General features: G+C 36.9%; 1 protein-coding gene across 1 annotated transcript in view; it reads right to left on the minus strand.

Moving 5' to 3' along the window:
- Positions 1-18,089, minus strand: part of Cmtr1 (Cap methyltransferase 1) — a 379,789-nt gene that overhangs the window by 21,867 nt on the left and 339,833 nt on the right. The window contains exon 20 of the mRNA XM_090376649.1: positions 8,541-8,632. Within this exon, the coding sequence (XP_090232775.1) occupies positions 8,541-8,632 (92 nt within the window). The remainder of the gene's footprint in view (positions 1-8,540; positions 8,633-18,089) is intronic.

Below are 18,089 nucleotides of genomic sequence, written 5' to 3' on the forward strand. Positions count from 1 at the left end.
ACACAATCTGACTAACCAGACATACAGCAACAGATTCACTTTGGGTTTGGAGACTGATTTTCTTTGCTGAGATCTTTGAGTTAATCAAAATGGCTATACCACCACAGGCAGAATCCGATGTATTGCAATCTTGTCAATAGATTGAGTTTTTTTATGAAAACGGAAATTTGATTAGTTAAATAGGTTCCCTGAAGACAGAAACCAACTGGAGAGTAGTAGTTAATTAAGTCTTGAATATCATTACTGTTGCTACAAAAGCCTCTAGAATTCCACTGTAAAATATAATGCATTACTTGAATTCACTAGAAGCAGCTGTACCTGGCTACTTTTTTAAAGTGGCTGTCTTATGGTGTTCAGGCTTCGGTTTGTCTCTTGGAAAGGTCGACCGGTATCCATATCTTCTTCTATATATATTTCCAGAATTGGTTCTTCCTGTTTGGATGAGTAACCTGTATCCATGGATGTGTCCTGAATAATCTGTTTTCAATTCGAATTAGGACTCTTTGAAGTAGTTGTAATCACTGGAAGAGGAGGAAAAGTAGATAACCTGCTTTTACTGATGAGGATAGGTTTGGAATGTTAAAGGTGAGAATAATATTCCTGGTAGGTGTGAGTATATTGTCTTTTTTAATCATAATTAACATAATTCTTTTGACTGCAATAATATTTTGTTCCTGAAGCTCTTGGTTTATTTCTTCCTCCATCACATTCAACAGGTCCCAACTAGATATAACACCCTTAGATATATTTAGAGTTGCATGGGGAGATACTTTCACTGGAATTCCAGAAAAACTTGTAAGTTGTAGGAGTTTCTCCAAAAGCCTGCAGTTTACAGTTTCTACAATAAGTCCCCTGATTGCACTCTCTTAACTGTCTTGAGAGACCCTACATACTTTCCAGGTGTTTCTGGATAAGGGAGGGAGACAGTTTAAGCGAGGCTAGTCTAATAGCGAGTGCAATATTAGAAATTCAGGAAAATCTGTTGCTGAGGAATTTGTTTCAAACCGCATTGGTTACAACATGTCATGGTCATTTTCTGCCTCATGGCTGAGAGCCTGTTGGCTCTAAAGAGGGAAACATTGTGTTCCATATTTGTTCCTTTTACTCTTGGCAGATGAACTTTTCTGCCAAGGTTTCTGCCCTGCTATGGGGAGGCAGGAGCAGTACCTGGTGTGACCAAGTGGAAATTAGTAAGGACTAGTAGTTAAGAAAAATATAAAGAAAGGTAGCTTTCCTTTCTCGCTCTCTACAAGAACTTTTTGTTAGAAGAGGTATCAAACGGAGAGTTTTAGAAAATGTTAGCGAGGTTAGCCTGTGCAGACATTGCTCCTTAAAGCTCTTCAAACAGAGAAGTTTTTCCTGATTTATTTTCTGCTTTATTAGTTTAAATTGTCATATTAACTTATTTTCTAGAGTAGCTTTATATTCCTAGTTACGATACTTAGTTTAAAGTTTAACTTAGACAGAGATTTCGTAGATATTACTTAGTATCGGTAACGGTATCAAATCCACGTGTCACAAATTGAACGAGAGGTCTTTTAACCAAATTTAGTCGATTTATTAACCAATTGTTATATCAAATTATCTTCTATAAGTAGATTATAGACCTAGTCAGGATCCTTAGTTTATTCTAAATTGAGATAGCGAGATTTCGAAGCTAATCAATACTTACGAGTCCGTAGAAATACCGTTCGTGAATTCCTGCCATTTTTACACGATAGCATAAGCTTAGTGTAGTATACTGCATAATATAATATTGTCAATTAATCAGTAAATCTATTAATCTTGATAAACTTTATTGTCAATTAAATTGTATTTTTAACTCTATATATATATAACGACTTAATCGTAACAAATAATTAATACATAACTATAGTGGTACACGTGATACGGAAGTTGTATAAAGGGAACACTAGATACCGAAAAAAAAAAAAAAAAAAAAAAATATATATATATATATATAACATAACTGTTTTGGGATATAACTTAAGGATTTAATTTTTGTTTTAAATTTTATTGAATTAAATTGGAATCATGACTCTGACCAGAGCAGCAAAGCAAAAGGCTCAAGCTAATGGGAGTGCTGTGGTTCAGGGGAGAACTGAGGGGGGCAGTTGCCCTCTGAATCACAGTCTATTAAAATGCACTGTTTGCTTGATGTTTGCGGAGCAGTCGGGTACGGGACATGATACTGCCAAGGGGGATGTCTTTGTGTGTGCACGATGTAAGGAGTGCAAGGAAATCAGGCGACAACTCAGCGTTGTTATGGGCCTTTATGAGACCTTGAAGGACAGGGTGGATGCCCTCGAAGGAAATAAATTGAGGGGCCCATCAAGCTCTCAGCTGCCCACATCAACGCCAGAGCTTGCACTTGGTCATCAGGCAACACAGGGGCAGCCCCCTAGGCAGAATGCGCTGGTCCCACAGGAACTAGTAGTTGTTGGTGACTCTATTGTCAGGGAAACGGGGAACATGCTTTGTAAAAAGGATAGGTGGAATAGGACCAGGGTATGTCTGCCAGGGGAAAGGTTGATGACGTTGTAGAGCGGATATCATCTTTTAAGGGCACAAAAGGTGATATAGTTGTACACGTTGGCACTAATGATATTAAGAGTAGGAGACCGGTGGAATTACTTAGCAAGTACAGGTCACTGTTGAAAAAAAGCCGTGAATTAGGGTTGAACTTGAAAGTGTCTGCAATTCTGCCCAGACACGATAGGAGGGAGTATATGATGAGAGCCTTGTAGATCAATTCGGCCCTGGAGGGATTGTGCAAGGCTCAAGGGGTAGAATTTTTTTCAGCCTGGACTGTACTTGTTAACAGGAGAGATTGCTTCTACAGGGATGGGATACACTTAAATAGAAAGGGTGCAAGAATTTTTGCTGATGCTGTCGAGGCAGTGTTAGGTGGGTCGGAAAACTGCTAGTTGGGGGGATACAAGGACTAATAGATTAACAGTAGCCACTGGCAGAGGTGGAAGTGATTCTTGCACTGCTTCTATTCAAATGAGCAGAAGTCTGAAAAACAAGATGCAGGATATTTCAGAGACTGCTGGTAGTCATTGCGTTACAAGTAAACACATGGGTTGTGTTAGGGTAGCTAAGAATAGAAACAGGTGCATGTATACCTGCGTGTACACCAATGCTAGGAGTTTGGTAAATAAACTTGATGAATTTGAGGTATTGCTCAAAACATCAAAGGCAGATATTGTTGGGATATCAGAGACGTGGTGTCACACAGATATAAGTAATGCGGAACTGGAATTTGGGGAATACAATGTATATAGAAAGGATAGACAGGACAGGAGGGGAGGAGGGGTTATGCTATTAATTAAGAAACACATAAAATCCAAGGAAGTGAAGCCAGTCGACATCGCCGGATAGTGCAGTGTCGAGTCAGTTTGGTGTGACATAAGCATAGGGAAATCAAAATTGAGAGTAGGAGTGTGCTATAGGCCTAATGACTCTGATGAGTATAATAATATATTGTACAGGGAAATAGAGTGGGCCAGTAAATCAGAGAGTCTTATAATGGGGGATTTTAATTTCCCAGATATTGACTGGAATTTGTGGATTGGTCACTCGCACACTAGCAAGGCTTTTGTGGATTTATTGGATGATTGTTTTCTACATCAGCATGTTCGGGAGGCAACAAGAGGGAGCAATACTCTTGATCTGATTATCAGTAGTGATTCTTCATGCATTAAGAACCTGCAGATAAATGAACCACTAGGTGGCAGTGATCACAGTGTGTTGAAGTGGGATTTACTCAAGGAGGTAACTACCATCAGAGGTAAAGGGAAGGGTTTTTGTTTTCGTAAAGGCGACTATGATGGTCTGAGACAGTATTTAAATTCTATACAGTGGGACCAACTGATGATGTTACCAACAGCAAACTCAAAATGGGAAGCATTCAAGGAACAAATCTTGGTGGCTACCAGGCTTTACATACCAACTAAGAAATATTGTTCAAGGTTTAGGCCTAAATGGTTGTCAGATGGACTAATGAGACATGTGGCAGAGAAGAAAAATGCATGGGATACATACAAATTAATGGGTGACATGGAAGCCTATGATAGATATAAGTTGGTCTGTAACCAAGTCACAAAGGAGATTAGGCAGGCAAAGGCAGACTACGAAAAATCCTTGGCAAAGGATGCAAAGAAAAACAGAAAGGAGTTCTTTACATACTTGAACTCGAGAAGGAAAGGGATGAATCAGATTGGTCCACTGGATATTGATGGTTCAACAGTTGAGGATCCTGCTCAGGTGGCTAACAATCTAAACGAGTATTTGCATCTACATTCACGCATGAGGAGTTATTCAGGAAGGAGAATGATGTAGGTAAAGTAAACATTGGCAGTGAGCTGGATGATTTTGTAATAACTGAGAGGAAAGTGGAGGAGAGATTGTTGAGGATAAACATAAAAAAGGCACCTGGGGTGGATGGGATCTATCCAGTTATATTAAAGGAGGCAGCAAAGGAAGTATGCAAACCCCTAGCCATAATTATGAGAGCTTCTTTGGACTCAGGGGAGGTACCCATAGACTGGAGATGTGCAAATGTAACCCCAATTCACAAAGGAGGATCAAAGGCTGACACAAGTAATTATAGACCTGTTAGTTTAACTTCTGTTCCAGGTAAATTAATGGAGGCACTGGTTAAAGAAGCACTGCAGGATCATCTAGACAAGAATTCAGTTATAGCTCAGACGCAGCATGGTTTTGTTAAGGGCAGGTCTTGCCTGACCAATTTGATTGGATACTATGATGTAGTCACAAAAGAACTGGATGCAGGGAATAACTTTGATATTATATATTTGGATCTTAGAAAGGCTTTTGATACTGTTGCACATGGAAGACTGCTGCACAAATTGGAGCAGTGTGGCATTGGAGGCAAATTGCTGCTATGGATAAGGGGATGGTTGAGTGGCAGAAGACAGAGAGTGGTAATCAATGGACACTGCTCAAGGCGGACTAATGTTATTAGTGGAGTTCCTCAAGGTTCAGTGTTGGGTCCATTGTTGTTTTCGGTGTGTATGAATGATATTGATGATGGGATATCAAGTTTAATGTCTAAGTTTGCAGATGATACAAAGGTTGGCAGGGTCGTTAAGGACACTACTGACGCTATGCTGCTGCAACAGGATCTGGAAAGGTTGAACAGATGGGCTGAGAGGTGGCAAATGAAGTTTAACATTGACAAATGTAAAGTACTACATATGGGTAACAGTAATCCCAGAGCAATGTATCAACTCTGCGGTACTACACTGACAGTGGTGGAGAATGAAAAGGACCTGGGGGTAATTGTGCAGGCAGATATGAAGTTCTCTGAGCAGTGCAGACGAGCTGCAAGAGTAGCTCCTGGTGTCTTGTCAATGATATACAGGAATTTTTCTAGCAGGGATAAGGAGGTGATTATTCCCTTGTATAAGGCAATGGTTAGGCCACATCTTGAGTACTGTATACAGGTCTGGAGGCCTCATTTCAAGAAGGATGTAGAGCTGCTGGAACGGGTACAGAGAAGGGCAACAAGATTAGTAAATGGAACAAAGGGTTGCTCTTACGAAGAAAGGCTTAAGTTTTGCAAATTACAGAGTCTGGAGACTAGGCACCGGCGAGGTGATCTGATAGAGGTGTATAAGGCTTTGAATGGTTTGAGCATGCTCAATGCCAATGGGATTCTTCATCTTTCTCAGAATAATTACCTCAGAGGGAATAAATTCAAATTGAGGAAGGACGGATGTCGGATAGATGTGCGGAAATTTGCCTTTGGCCAGCGGGTGGTTGGTTGGTGGAACCGACTTCCATCACTTGTTGTTGAAGTTGATAGCCTAAACAAATTTAAAGCTCAACTGGACAGGTATTTCGAACGAACGGAGGGGTGAAGTGGGAGAGGGTTTTTTTTTTTTTTTTTGGCTGATGCTGAATAGGCTTGCTTTCTTGCATCATATGCCTCTACTAATGCTAATGCTAATGCTAATGTGGGAACTTAAAAAGAACTACTTATTGCTCTATATTTAGAGATCACGCAGTGAAAAATCACATAGATAAATTGCCTGGTCACAATTTGCTTAGCACCTGGGGCCTGTATAGCAAGTATTTTTCTGAAATTTTGCTTTTAACTGAATACCACCAAGATGGATCTGTTATTTATTAAAAACAGTTATAATCACATGATTCCAATCTGTACGGGCACTATAACAGAATATGTAACAAAGTCACTGACAATGTAAGAAAGGTGAATTGATTACAAGAAAGCATTGGCAAAGAGAGCTAAGAATAGGGATGAGATTTATTTTCATGTGAATACAAAAAAGATGAGAGCAAAACAAATGTATCCCTTAATTGGTTAAAATGGATGGTCCACAAAAAGCCCAGTAGAAAAGACAGATAAGATGTACAGATAATTCTCAAAGATATTTACAGTCAAGAACAATCTCTGGGGAACATTAAAGAGCCATTATGGTAAATAAATGATATAATGATCTCAGAGAAGTGTTTGTTAGAAGCACTACTAAGGTTAAAAGAGGGCAAAGCCAGTGAAGGATGATATATATTTAAACATACTTAAAGAGACCGGATGTAAGCATGCCAAACTGTTGGGAATGTTAATGAAAATATCATTAAACTCTAGGGAATTCCCTTAGACTGGAGAAGTGCTAATGTCTCCAGTTCACAAAAGTGAACCTAAAGAGGAGTTACGTAACTACTGGCCAGTGAATTTGACTTCTGCGGTAAGGAAGATCATGGAGCCTGTGGGTAAGGATGTGATTCAGGACCATCTCGACAAGGATGGCATTATGGATAGATCCCATCGTGGATTTATTAAGGGGAAGTCATGCCTGACCAAGCTAGTAAATTACTGTGATATAGTTATTAAACAGTTGGATGCAGGTAAAATATATACCTATATTTTAGTGACATTATATTCTGACATTATATACTTATATTTTATTTCTCTCATGGAAGACTGCTATAGTAAATTGAAGTTACTAATAAGATCTACACTAGATTGCAGGTTAATGAAAAAAGGGTCGACCAGAGCTCAGTATTAGGTCTCCTCCTGTTTCTTTCATAAATGATACTAATGAGGGTATCAAAGGGAATCTGTAAGTTCGCTGAATAGTTTACATAATAAATGTAATGATCCTTATGGATAATTGCAAAAGGCACACCTTTAATTTTCTCAGTTAGCCACATCCTCAGATTTGTGGTGAAGGTAATACAGCACATATGTACAGCCAAACTTTTTGTCCTGATTGCCAATCTTGCAATCAAAGCAAAGTACAAATTCATATACAGTTAGTAATACTGTAGATTTTCTTCTTCTTCTAAGTTTTTGTTGTAAACCATCCATGCACACATAGCAGAAACTGTCAGGGCAATTTAGACACTTTCCATGCTTCTTGTGAAACATTTTAACAATACATATGCATATAAACTGTACACGCATACTACAACTGTCCATTACTGAGAGAGAGAGAGAGAGAACTCGTTGTTTGGTTTTTAGGAGCATTAGCAACTAAGGCCATATTGCTCCAGGATATGCGGTGGTCATTCCCTGACCTTTCCGCATCCTCCGTATTTGGTGGTGACGGGCTCGAACCCCCGTCTAATCAAGAAGGGTATGTTAGGCACTGCTGCTCCTTCCCACCTGGCTACGGAGGCGCCTAAGAGAGAGAGAGAGAGAGAGAGAGAGAGAGAGAGAGAGAGAGAGAGAGAGAGAGAGAGAGAGAGAGAGAGAGAGAGAGAGAGAGAGAGAGAGAGAGAGAGCAGGCAGACAAGGCTGAATCTGTTAATTCTCTCCAACATTATTACTGTCACCTGTCATCTACGAATGTATGTAAACATTATTTGCAGGTAATCAGTATCGTGTCTACATCCCTAAATTGCGGTAAGATATATGTATTAAGGATAAACACAAAAGATGTATATGCAGAAACTTATGTGATAAAAAATTTAAAGTTGGCCAGTGTAACTGAGAGGGGGAGAAAGAAGGTCTTAAGAATACCTGTTTATCAACTAAAGGAATGAGGAAATCAATATTTCAGCCATAAAAAAAAAAAAAAAAAAAAAAAAAAAAATCATAGTCAAAATTTTATCCAACTTGCTTAATCTTCAATTAGTTTTAAACAAAAAAAAAAAAAAAAAATCTGCACAGTCTGTCCTGGTTAGGTATCAGCAACATAGATCATAGATGGAATGCTTGTCATTCCTCCACATTGACATGTCCAGCTGAATTTTTACAAGCTGGCTGACCAGGCCTGATGTTCTTGGCTTTTTTAAATTTTTTATTTTGATGTTTCCTTCACCCAACATCAATGCAAACATTTATCGTATTTAGTAGTCATGGGCTTAAACTCCGGTCCACTCAAAGAGCATGTGCCACTGCACTCACGCTCCTGGCCTACGTCATAGCCAATTAGTTTTGATAACCAGTGTACCACTATATGTGTACATTTACAACATACTGTTTTTTTTTTTAAATTATTTTTAGAATATAGACATGATTGACAATTTTATGGCTGGTGAATTACCTTTCAGTGAAGTGTGCATTCCTCACATCTTTTCCTCCAAGAAAAAGTGCATCAATGACATGTAAAGCTGTACTTTTCCTTTGAGCACGACCCTAGAAACATATTTCATAAAACAAATATCGCAATATATAGATATTCTTTTGCTATAAGGATATAAATGGATTAATCCATTAAATCTTTTATATTTAGAGTTTTTCACTCCCTAAATATGTTAAATAAAATAAACCTATTAAAAAAAAAAGTATAATTTTAAAATTTACTAATGGTTATTTTGTAAAAACAAGGGGACTTTTGAAACCACAAAGCTAATAGGAGTAAACTTATGCAAAAAAAAAATTACACTTCAGAAAGCATTTGCACGAATACTCTGGTGTATATATGTAGCTAACGACATACATACATAGTTACCAACATCAATATTTCAGCATACAGCAATATACAGCAATAACAAAAATAACTTCTCACTTTTTTAGAAAATTAGTAATGCTACCAATAATAAGATTATCAGTAGTTAACAAGACTAAATGATAAGGGAATAGTTAAGGCAGTCTTTAATTTTCTTTATAAAAAATTTGTTGGAGGGTTTTGTATGTGCATTTTCATGATCATCATCCATTTCTAAGAACATACTAAGAATCATTCCTTATAAAGATGTTTGTTTTTTTTTATTAACAGAAAACAAGATACAGAATTCAATTAACAATATTTCGACATTTTTAAAGGTACAGTAGAAGACCTGAAAAAAAAAAAAAAAAAAAAAAAAAAGAAAACTTCCAGCCCTAAAAGATCCAAGACTGGCATATTCACACCTAAGAAGTTTCTAGGACAGAGGCTTAACTAGCCATTAGGAAAATCAATCCCAAAGAACATTTGAAAAACAAAAGGCATTGGGAACCAGGATAACTGACCTGACAACCTACTATTGGCCAACCCAAGTGCAAAATTAGTATAAAAAGCTAATAGCATCCCTTTGTTTGATGGAGATGTAGGCATTCAGCAAGACAGGTGACTGTTGGCATTAGCATTAGTAGTGGCATATGATGTAAGAAAGCAAGCTTATATATACAGCATAAGCCAAAAAAAAAAAAAACACAACATTTCCCCATTCACCTATCCATTTGCTCCAAGTTACAGTTCTTCCTAGAATTTATTTAAGCTATCAACTTCCACAATGACAGATGGAGGCTTGTTCCAGCAATCAACCATTCTCTGGCTAAAGGCAAGTTTCTGCACATCTATTCTGCAACTGCATTTCCTCAATTTGAATTTATGCCCCCTCAAGTGCATAATCTGAGCAAGTGGAAGAATTCCATCAGCACTAGGCTTGCTCAAACCATTTAAGGCCTTATACAAGTCACGCAGGTCACGAAGCAGGTGCCTCGTCTCCAGATGCTGCAATTTGAGAATGGAAGCCTTTCTTTGTAAAAGCACCCCTTTGTTCCCCTGACCAATCTTGTTGCCCTTCTTTGTACTCATTCCAGCAACTCTACATCTTTCCTAAAATGAGGCCTCCAGATCTGTATGCAGTACTCAAGGTGTGGCCTGACCACTGCATTATACAAAGGGATAATCACCTCCTTATCCCTGCTAGCAAAGTTCCAGTATTTCATTGACAACATCCAATGAGCTGCTATGGCAGCCTGTTTGCACTGTTCTGAAAACTTCACATCTTACAGCAGACTTATCCCCAGGTCTTCTTTTTCACTCTCCACTACCCTGAGTGTAGTACCCCACAGATGGTATATTACTCTGGGGTTACTGCTACCCATATGCAGCACTTTGCATTTGTCAATGTTAAAATTCAGTTGCCACCTCTCAGCCCATCTATCGAACTTTTCCAAATCCTGCTGCAGTAGAACACTGCCATTAATGTCATTAACAACCCTGCCAACTTTGTATTATCTGCCAACTTTTGACATTAAGTCTGTTATACCTTCATCAATATCACCAATAAAAATAGAAAACAATGGTCCCAACACCGAACCCTAGAGGACTCCACTAATAGCATTAATCCATGAAGAGCAGTGTCCATTGATTACCACTCTCTGTCTTCTCCCACTCAACCATTCTTTTATCTATAGCAGCAACTTTCCCTTAATGCCATACAGCTCCAATCTGCACAGCAGTCTTTTATGTGCAACAGTATTAAAAGCTTTCCTGATATCCAAGTATGTGATATAAAAATTATTTTTTGCATTGTGACCACATTGTAGTATCCAATCAAATTGGTCATGCAAGGTTTTTCCTTAACCCCTTTCTAGATGATCCTTTTACAAAGATTAAAGATAATCCTGCATTGCTTCTTTAACCAGTAACTCCATTACTTTCCCCGGAACAGAAGTTAAACTAACACGTCTGTAATTATTCGTGTCACCCTTTGATCCCTCTTTCTGAATTGGGGATAACATTTGCACTTCTTCAGTCTGTGGGGACCTCCCCTGAATCCAAGGATGCTCTCATAATTATGGCTAAGGGCTTGCTTACTTCCTTTGCTGCCTCCTTTAATATAACTGGATAGATTCCATCCACCACAGGTGCCTTTCTTATGTTTAACTTCAACAATTTCTCCTCCACTTTGCTCTCAGTTATTACAAAATCATGTAGCTCACTGCCATAGTTTAATACACCTCTGACATCCCCCCCCTACCTGAATAGCTTCTCATGTGTAAATGTAGATGCAAAATACTCTTTCAGTTTGTTAGCTACCTGAGCAGGATTATCAACAGTTGAACCATCGATATCAAGTGGACCAATCAGATTCATCCCCTTCCTTTTAGAGTTTATACAGTAAACCCCCGCTATTCACGGGGGTTACGTTCCTGAGAAATGCCGGGAATACTGAAAACGCGAATACTGAGTTATGGCTCCCATAGTAATAAAGGGATTCCGTTCCAAAGTATGAAATATATAAGAAAAACTAGTCTAAAATTTTGTCTATGTATGTATTATATGTACCTTCATAATATGACTATGTACATAGACAGCACATAGTGAAATGCAAAATGAAAATAAGAAACAATTTAATATTAAATGTAATATTTATTAGAAATTTCAAACCAGCGCTTTTGCTAGCTAAAAAACTTATCCTGCCAGTGCTATCAAGTTTCATTAAAGTGTTGATAAAGGAGTTTTGCCTTTTCACGAATGATGAGTGAACTTAACGGAATTTTATTTTGAATTCAGTCTTCTATCCACAGATTTAAAGCCTTTTCCATTTTTTCTAATTTAACATCACGAGTTACAGAGCAAATTTTTGAAGCAATTTTTTTTTTTTTTTTTTTTTTTTTTGATTTGGTAGTTTTTGGCGCATCGGCTTCTGTGGCCATATTGCACCTCCCAAGGTTTTTGCAGTACTTTGATCCAAGCCCGAGGCGGGAATCGAACCCGCGACCTTTGGGTTGCCGGGCAGGTACTTTACCCACTCGGCTAGCCCGGTCGGCTTGAAGCAATTAGCACGTTTTCACGGACAGTACGGCGGATTTTTTCTTCCGATTTCTTGATTGATCCTACCGTTGACTCATTCATTTTATAATGTTTTGCCACTGAGGAGGCATTTTCACCATTAGAAATTTTATCTAATAACTCAATTTTATTTGCTAATGTCATCACCTTCTTTGATCTTTTTACATTTTCCTTGTTATTCGTAGCCATATTTTTGTACGGGTTGGAAAGAACTTGTCCAAATAAAGTCACTTTCTTCCGTTAACACACTCGAAAAAGGGGTTTTTTTTTTTTTTTTTTTTTTTTTTTTTTTTTTAGGAGCATTAGCAACTAAGGCCATATTGCTCCGGGATATGCGGTGGTCATTCCCATTCCCTGACTTTTCTGCATCCTCCGTATTTGGTGGTGACGGGCTCGAACCCCGGTCTAATCAAGAAGTGTGTGCTACGCACTGCTGCTCCTTCCCACTTGGCTACGGAGGCACCACTCGAAAAAGTCTGTTTTACACTGCAAAACGGTAGATTTATCACTTTTGTAAGCATATCAATTTATAAATTTGTTCAATAATCATTGCTGATAATTGAATAAATTTATCAATTTATAAATTGATAAATTTATTCAATTTATAAGCATATAAATTAAAAATAAATGACAAAACCTCCCATGGCAAGTGCATAACACATACTGAACAAGGATTAGCGAGAAACATCCACGCTCGCGATTTTGTCACCCCCTCCCCCACCCACTGAGCGCTGTTTTGACCAGGGAAGATAATTTTAGCCACGCCCATGTTTTTTTATGGCGGAAAATGTTCACGGCGGTTTAAAATTCACATTTTTTTAGGTTTCATTTTATATTAAATCAGCGACCGCGAAACCGCGAATAGCGGGGGTTTACTGTATAAGTAAAGAAATCCTTGCTATTTTTCTTAGCTTCCTTTGCCAAAGATTTCTCGTAATCTGTCTTCGTCTACCTCACCTCTTTTGTGACTTGATTACAGACTAGCTTATATCTACCATACGCTTCTGTGTCTCCTGATAATTTATATGCATTCCATGAATTTTTTTTACATACAGTAGAAAGAATTTTCTACTGTATGTTATCTGACATCCATTTAGGCCTAAACCTTGAACAGTATTTCATAGTAGGTATGAAAAGCCTAGTAGCTTCCAAGATTAATTCCTTGAATGCTTCCAATTTAGAATTTGCCACTTAGTGGTTCTTTTTCCTGCAGATTCTTAATGCATGAATAATCTGATAATCAGATCAAGAATATGACTTCCTCTGGTTGCCTCTTGAACATGTGCTGTAGAAAACGTTTGTTAGTTTGTTATTTGGATTTTAGGAGCATTAGCAACTAAAGCCATATTACTCCGGGATATGCGATGGTCATTCCCTGACCTTTCCGCATCCTCCGTATTTGGTGGTGACGGGTTCGAACCCCCGTCTAATCAAGAAGCGTGTGCTACGCACTGCTGCTCCTTCCCACCTGGCTACGGATGCGCCACTGTAGAAAACAGTCATACAGTAAATCCACAAAAGTCTTGCTAGAGTGCAAATGACCAACCTACAAGTTCCAGTCAATATCTGGAAAGTTAAAATCCCCCATTATAAGATATTCTAATTTACTGGCCAACTCTATTTCTCTGTACAGTTGTTTGTTGTACTCATCAGAGTCATTAGGCCTATAACACACATCTAATCTCATTTTTGCCTTCCCAGTGTTTATGTCACACCAAAGTGATTCAACATTGCACTAGCCACCCATGTCAACTGGATGCACTGCCTTAGATTTTATCAGTTTCCTAACAACATCACATCTCCTCCCTTCCTATACTGTCTATACTTTCTGTACCAATGACAATTGTGTTGGTTTTCTCGAATTGTCTCTTCTTGTTATTAATTAAATTGTACATACTTTCACATTTGACTATAGTCATTATGGTACTTTTCCATAAGATTCTTAATTGTTTAGGTAATATTTTAAATGCTTTGACATAGAAAAGAATTTTCTACTGTATGTTATTCATGGTTTAATATACTTTTTTATCAATAACTTAAGTTTTGGTATGAATTTACAAGCTCTTTCCTATAACATAATTTCATTTAACAAGGTTAAGTGAAACAAGGTCCTTCATATTATTGCAACAAAAACTGGTGAGAGAGATCTGTATCTTCCTTGTGGGCATAAACATGATGTCTGTAAGGATGATACAGACACTTTTTCAAGCATTATTTAAAATTAACACTGCTAAATTTAAGAGGAATGCAAAACTCATATCAGTTAACCTTTGAAAAACACAGTGGAGGATACCTTCAATTTTGCTTTATACCAGTTACAGAAACCACATTGCATAGAATCACAGGCAACACCTAGGGTTAACAGTAATTTTCCTTGCAAGCAAGCCACCATGATAGCAGTGCTCTGTACCATCTAAAGTTCTCTCCTTTGGGAAGTTTGCTTGACTGCACGTGAAGAAAAGGGACTTAGTGACATATGTATTTTTAGATGCGTTTGTTTATGCATAAAGAGTCTTGACTAGGTCTGTCCGTATGATTCCCAGGACAGATTCATGAAACATAATTGGATCATTAAGAAAGATTTGTCAAGACAATCAAAATTTGGTTAAGATTATATACATAAATAATGTATTTATAACAAGTAGTTGTAGTGAATAGAAACAGCTTAAAAGAATGATAATTAAAAAATTGGTATGGATTATGGACAAGGGGCATGCACTGCCAGTAACAGCAGAAATATACAACGACCATAATGGAATATAGATAAGTAGATTAGAGTATAAATGGAGGAATGCTGACCACATCAGATGTATTAACAATAGAAAAAATAAATAGGTACCTGTAAAATAAAAGGTAAATTAAAATAAAGTTAACTTTAAGCACTACATCTACATGTAGTGCTTAAAGCTGTAGATCCAATGATTTTAACCTCATCATCAGGAGTCAGCAGCCAAAACCAATGGAAATATAGCAAGAAGCAAGGCCTCCATTTCTGAAATATACATAGCAAGAGGTAATAAAGTAGGCTGACGTATATTTCATAGCCGACCCGACAGAGACCAACAAAGAAAGGAATGAGCTCCAGATCAAATCTAAAGTAAAAGTAAAATTTAAGATAAGATTAAATAAAAAGAAATAAAATAAAATAACAAGCAACCTAAGAGGAATATGCTTCATATGCTTCAAAAACACATGAAGCCCAGACCTATGTCCAAGGTCCTACTACAGGTACAGATTTTGCAACCGTGGGACTGCCCCAGTACCACTGTATTCCCCTTCTTCCATTTACTTTTTGCTGTTCTTACATCCTTTATTTTTTATTTCTCATGTGCGATTAGGTTAACTGAAAACAATATTTGAGATGCTATTTTTCTGCTGTGTCTCCTTTTTTCATCTACATCAAAGTTTAGAGCTTTTTTTTTCTCTACTTTTGTCAGTTTGATATTTCTCACCTATACTGGGTTATTTATGCTTCATTTGTTTAATAGCCGATCTCTCGACTACATGGGTAATATTGGCCTACTTACACCTTCTCCCCTTCCCACACTTGGGGTTACTCCAACTTGTTATAAATATGCGGAGAACTAATTTGCTAACTTTTTTGGTTCACCAATACAGCTTGGCTGTCATTTGCTCCCATCAGTCCATTTCACCAGTTCTGCTTGACACCGCCGTAAGTTGCCTGCATTTGACAATATCATCTCGTCTGCATTTTACATTACTTTTGTTTTTAAATTCCTCTTGGGTTGCTTGTTATTTTATTTTATTTCTTTTTATATAATCTTATCTTAATTTTTACTTTAGATTTGATCTGGAGCTCATTCCTTTCCTTGTTGGTCTCTGTTGGGTCGGCTATGAAATAAACATCAGCCTACTTTTTTACCTCTTGCTACGTATATTTCATATCAAAAATGGAGACCTTGTTTCTTGCTATATTTCCATTGGTTTTGGCTGCTGATCCCTTGATGGCGAATTTAAAATCATTGGATCTATAGCTTTAAGTACTATATGTATTTTTTATTTAACTTTATTTTAATTTACCTTTTATTTTACAAGTAAAATGTTTTTTTACCTGTAAAAAATATTTATTTTTTTCATTTATTATTTTTTTTATTTTTATTTTTTCCATTGTTTTGTTAATACATCTGATGTGGTCAGCATTCCTCCATTTATACTTTAATCTACTTATCTATATACATTATATACATATATATATATAAGTATCGATAAAATGGTAAATATGAGGCAAAAAGTTAATTGAGTGATAAAAGTTATATGAAAGTTGTACCTAAGCGTGCAAAGCAGCAGCAAAGGATACAAAAGTATATATATGAGGTAGAAGTAATAAAACTATTGAAAAGTGGTTAGATGGAGGTGTAAATTACACAAAATGCCAAACTAGAAGGAGAAGGATAGAAGAAAAAAGAAAGAATTGAAGGTGGAATATAGAGAGAAAGAATGAGAATATCCTATATGATATGATGAATTAAATCAAATTATAGGCTCTAAAGTCGTAATTTAGAGTGCAACATTAGAAGCATATGCAAGCAAATGGTATAAGGCAAGGGAATGAAGCGAGGTAAGGGAGGGAATAAAAGTGCAGATAAAACAAGACAAAGATAGCAAGTGGTAAAGGAAAGCAAGAACATTTGTATTGCCCTTGTGTTGCGCCAATAGCTTTATGAATGAGAAAAAGGAAGAGCAGAAAGCAGAAAGATATAAAGAAGTGAAAAGAATATTAAAAAGTACTCGGGCAAGCTTGGAGCGTAAAGTCCCAACCTTTCAGTAAGGGCCCCGACTAAGCGAGTGTTAGTAGAAAGGGAAGCTAATGCCAAATGTTTGCAAAGTAAGAGTTTTGGAAGAGGTGCCAAAAATATATAACCAAAAAAAAAAAAAAAAAAAAGAGCTGAATAAAGCCAAGTAGAGCCACAAATAAAATATAAAGAAGTATATACTTGCAAATAAGAAAGTATAAAAGAGATACCTAGAATTTAAGTGAGTAGTATATTGTTAAGGTGGGAAAACCAGCAGGAAAATATTCAGCAGAGATATATAACTGCAAAAAAGAGCAATCCAAAAAAAACAGATGCCAAAGCAGTAGCACATTTGAGAGAATGCTTGGAACAAGCAATAATTTATAGTGAAATGTGGACGTAAAAGAAAACTATAAAAAGAGGGCAGGATTAGAGACTCTATAGTTGCTTTTGGTTTAGTATGTATATAAAGTTACCCAAGTGAAACATAGGAAAGGATAATGCAACATATAGCATAATTATAGTGACAAGAAAGCAAACAGATAGCAGAAAGGTTTTCGGATAACTAGTATTTAAGGGATATACTGTATTGGGAAAATTGCAGTAGAAAATTTCAGTAGTTAAATTATGAATAAGTCCAAGGATGAAATAATCTAACATATTTCAGAAATGTATTAAGTATGGGAGTGAAAAATCTTGCAGATAAAATTGCTAGAAAATAGCTGCTAACGATTCCAGTATTTAAAATAAGAGAATATAAGATGATAAGATGTCAAGAACAAAATTAAATTCTTAGGTAAATTTGACAAGAACAGTTGACTGAATTCCAAATGGGAAAGTTGAGTAGAATCTATGGTAGAGTTGGAGACTGTATAAAGATAACTTCAATACAGTATATAAGAGTTTTATAGAATCCAAGACAGAACTGTTTTAAAATTGGAAGTGAACAGTCTAGTAGACAAAAACAGCTAGAGAATATCTGCTGACAGTGGAAAATAACAGCAGAATATAAAAGATGATAACATGTCATGATCGCCATGAAATCCCTAGGTGAATATGTCTAAAAGAGCTGCCTGAAGTCAAATGTAGGAAGAATAAGGCAACAGTATATCCTTAAGAGAAGAAAACATGACTGGAATAAAAGGTATGAAGACGCAGTGTTCTCCACAGAAAATTTTTCCAGCCGAGTGGGGAAGTGTAATACTTTGTAATATTATAAAATTTTCTTTTATGTATTTATAAATGTGACTTAAGCGATCCAGAGCAAACATTTATTGCATAATTTAAAACTATATGCTCCCATCGCATTGATCTTGATTGCATAGCATGTTCG

Source organism: Mastigoproctus giganteus, chromosome 6 (assembly GCF_048544385.1).
Source record: "Mastigoproctus giganteus isolate SK-2022 chromosome 6, ASM4854438v1, whole genome shotgun sequence".
Classification (NCBI taxonomy): domain Eukaryota; kingdom Metazoa; phylum Arthropoda; class Arachnida; order Uropygi; family Thelyphonidae; genus Mastigoproctus; species Mastigoproctus giganteus.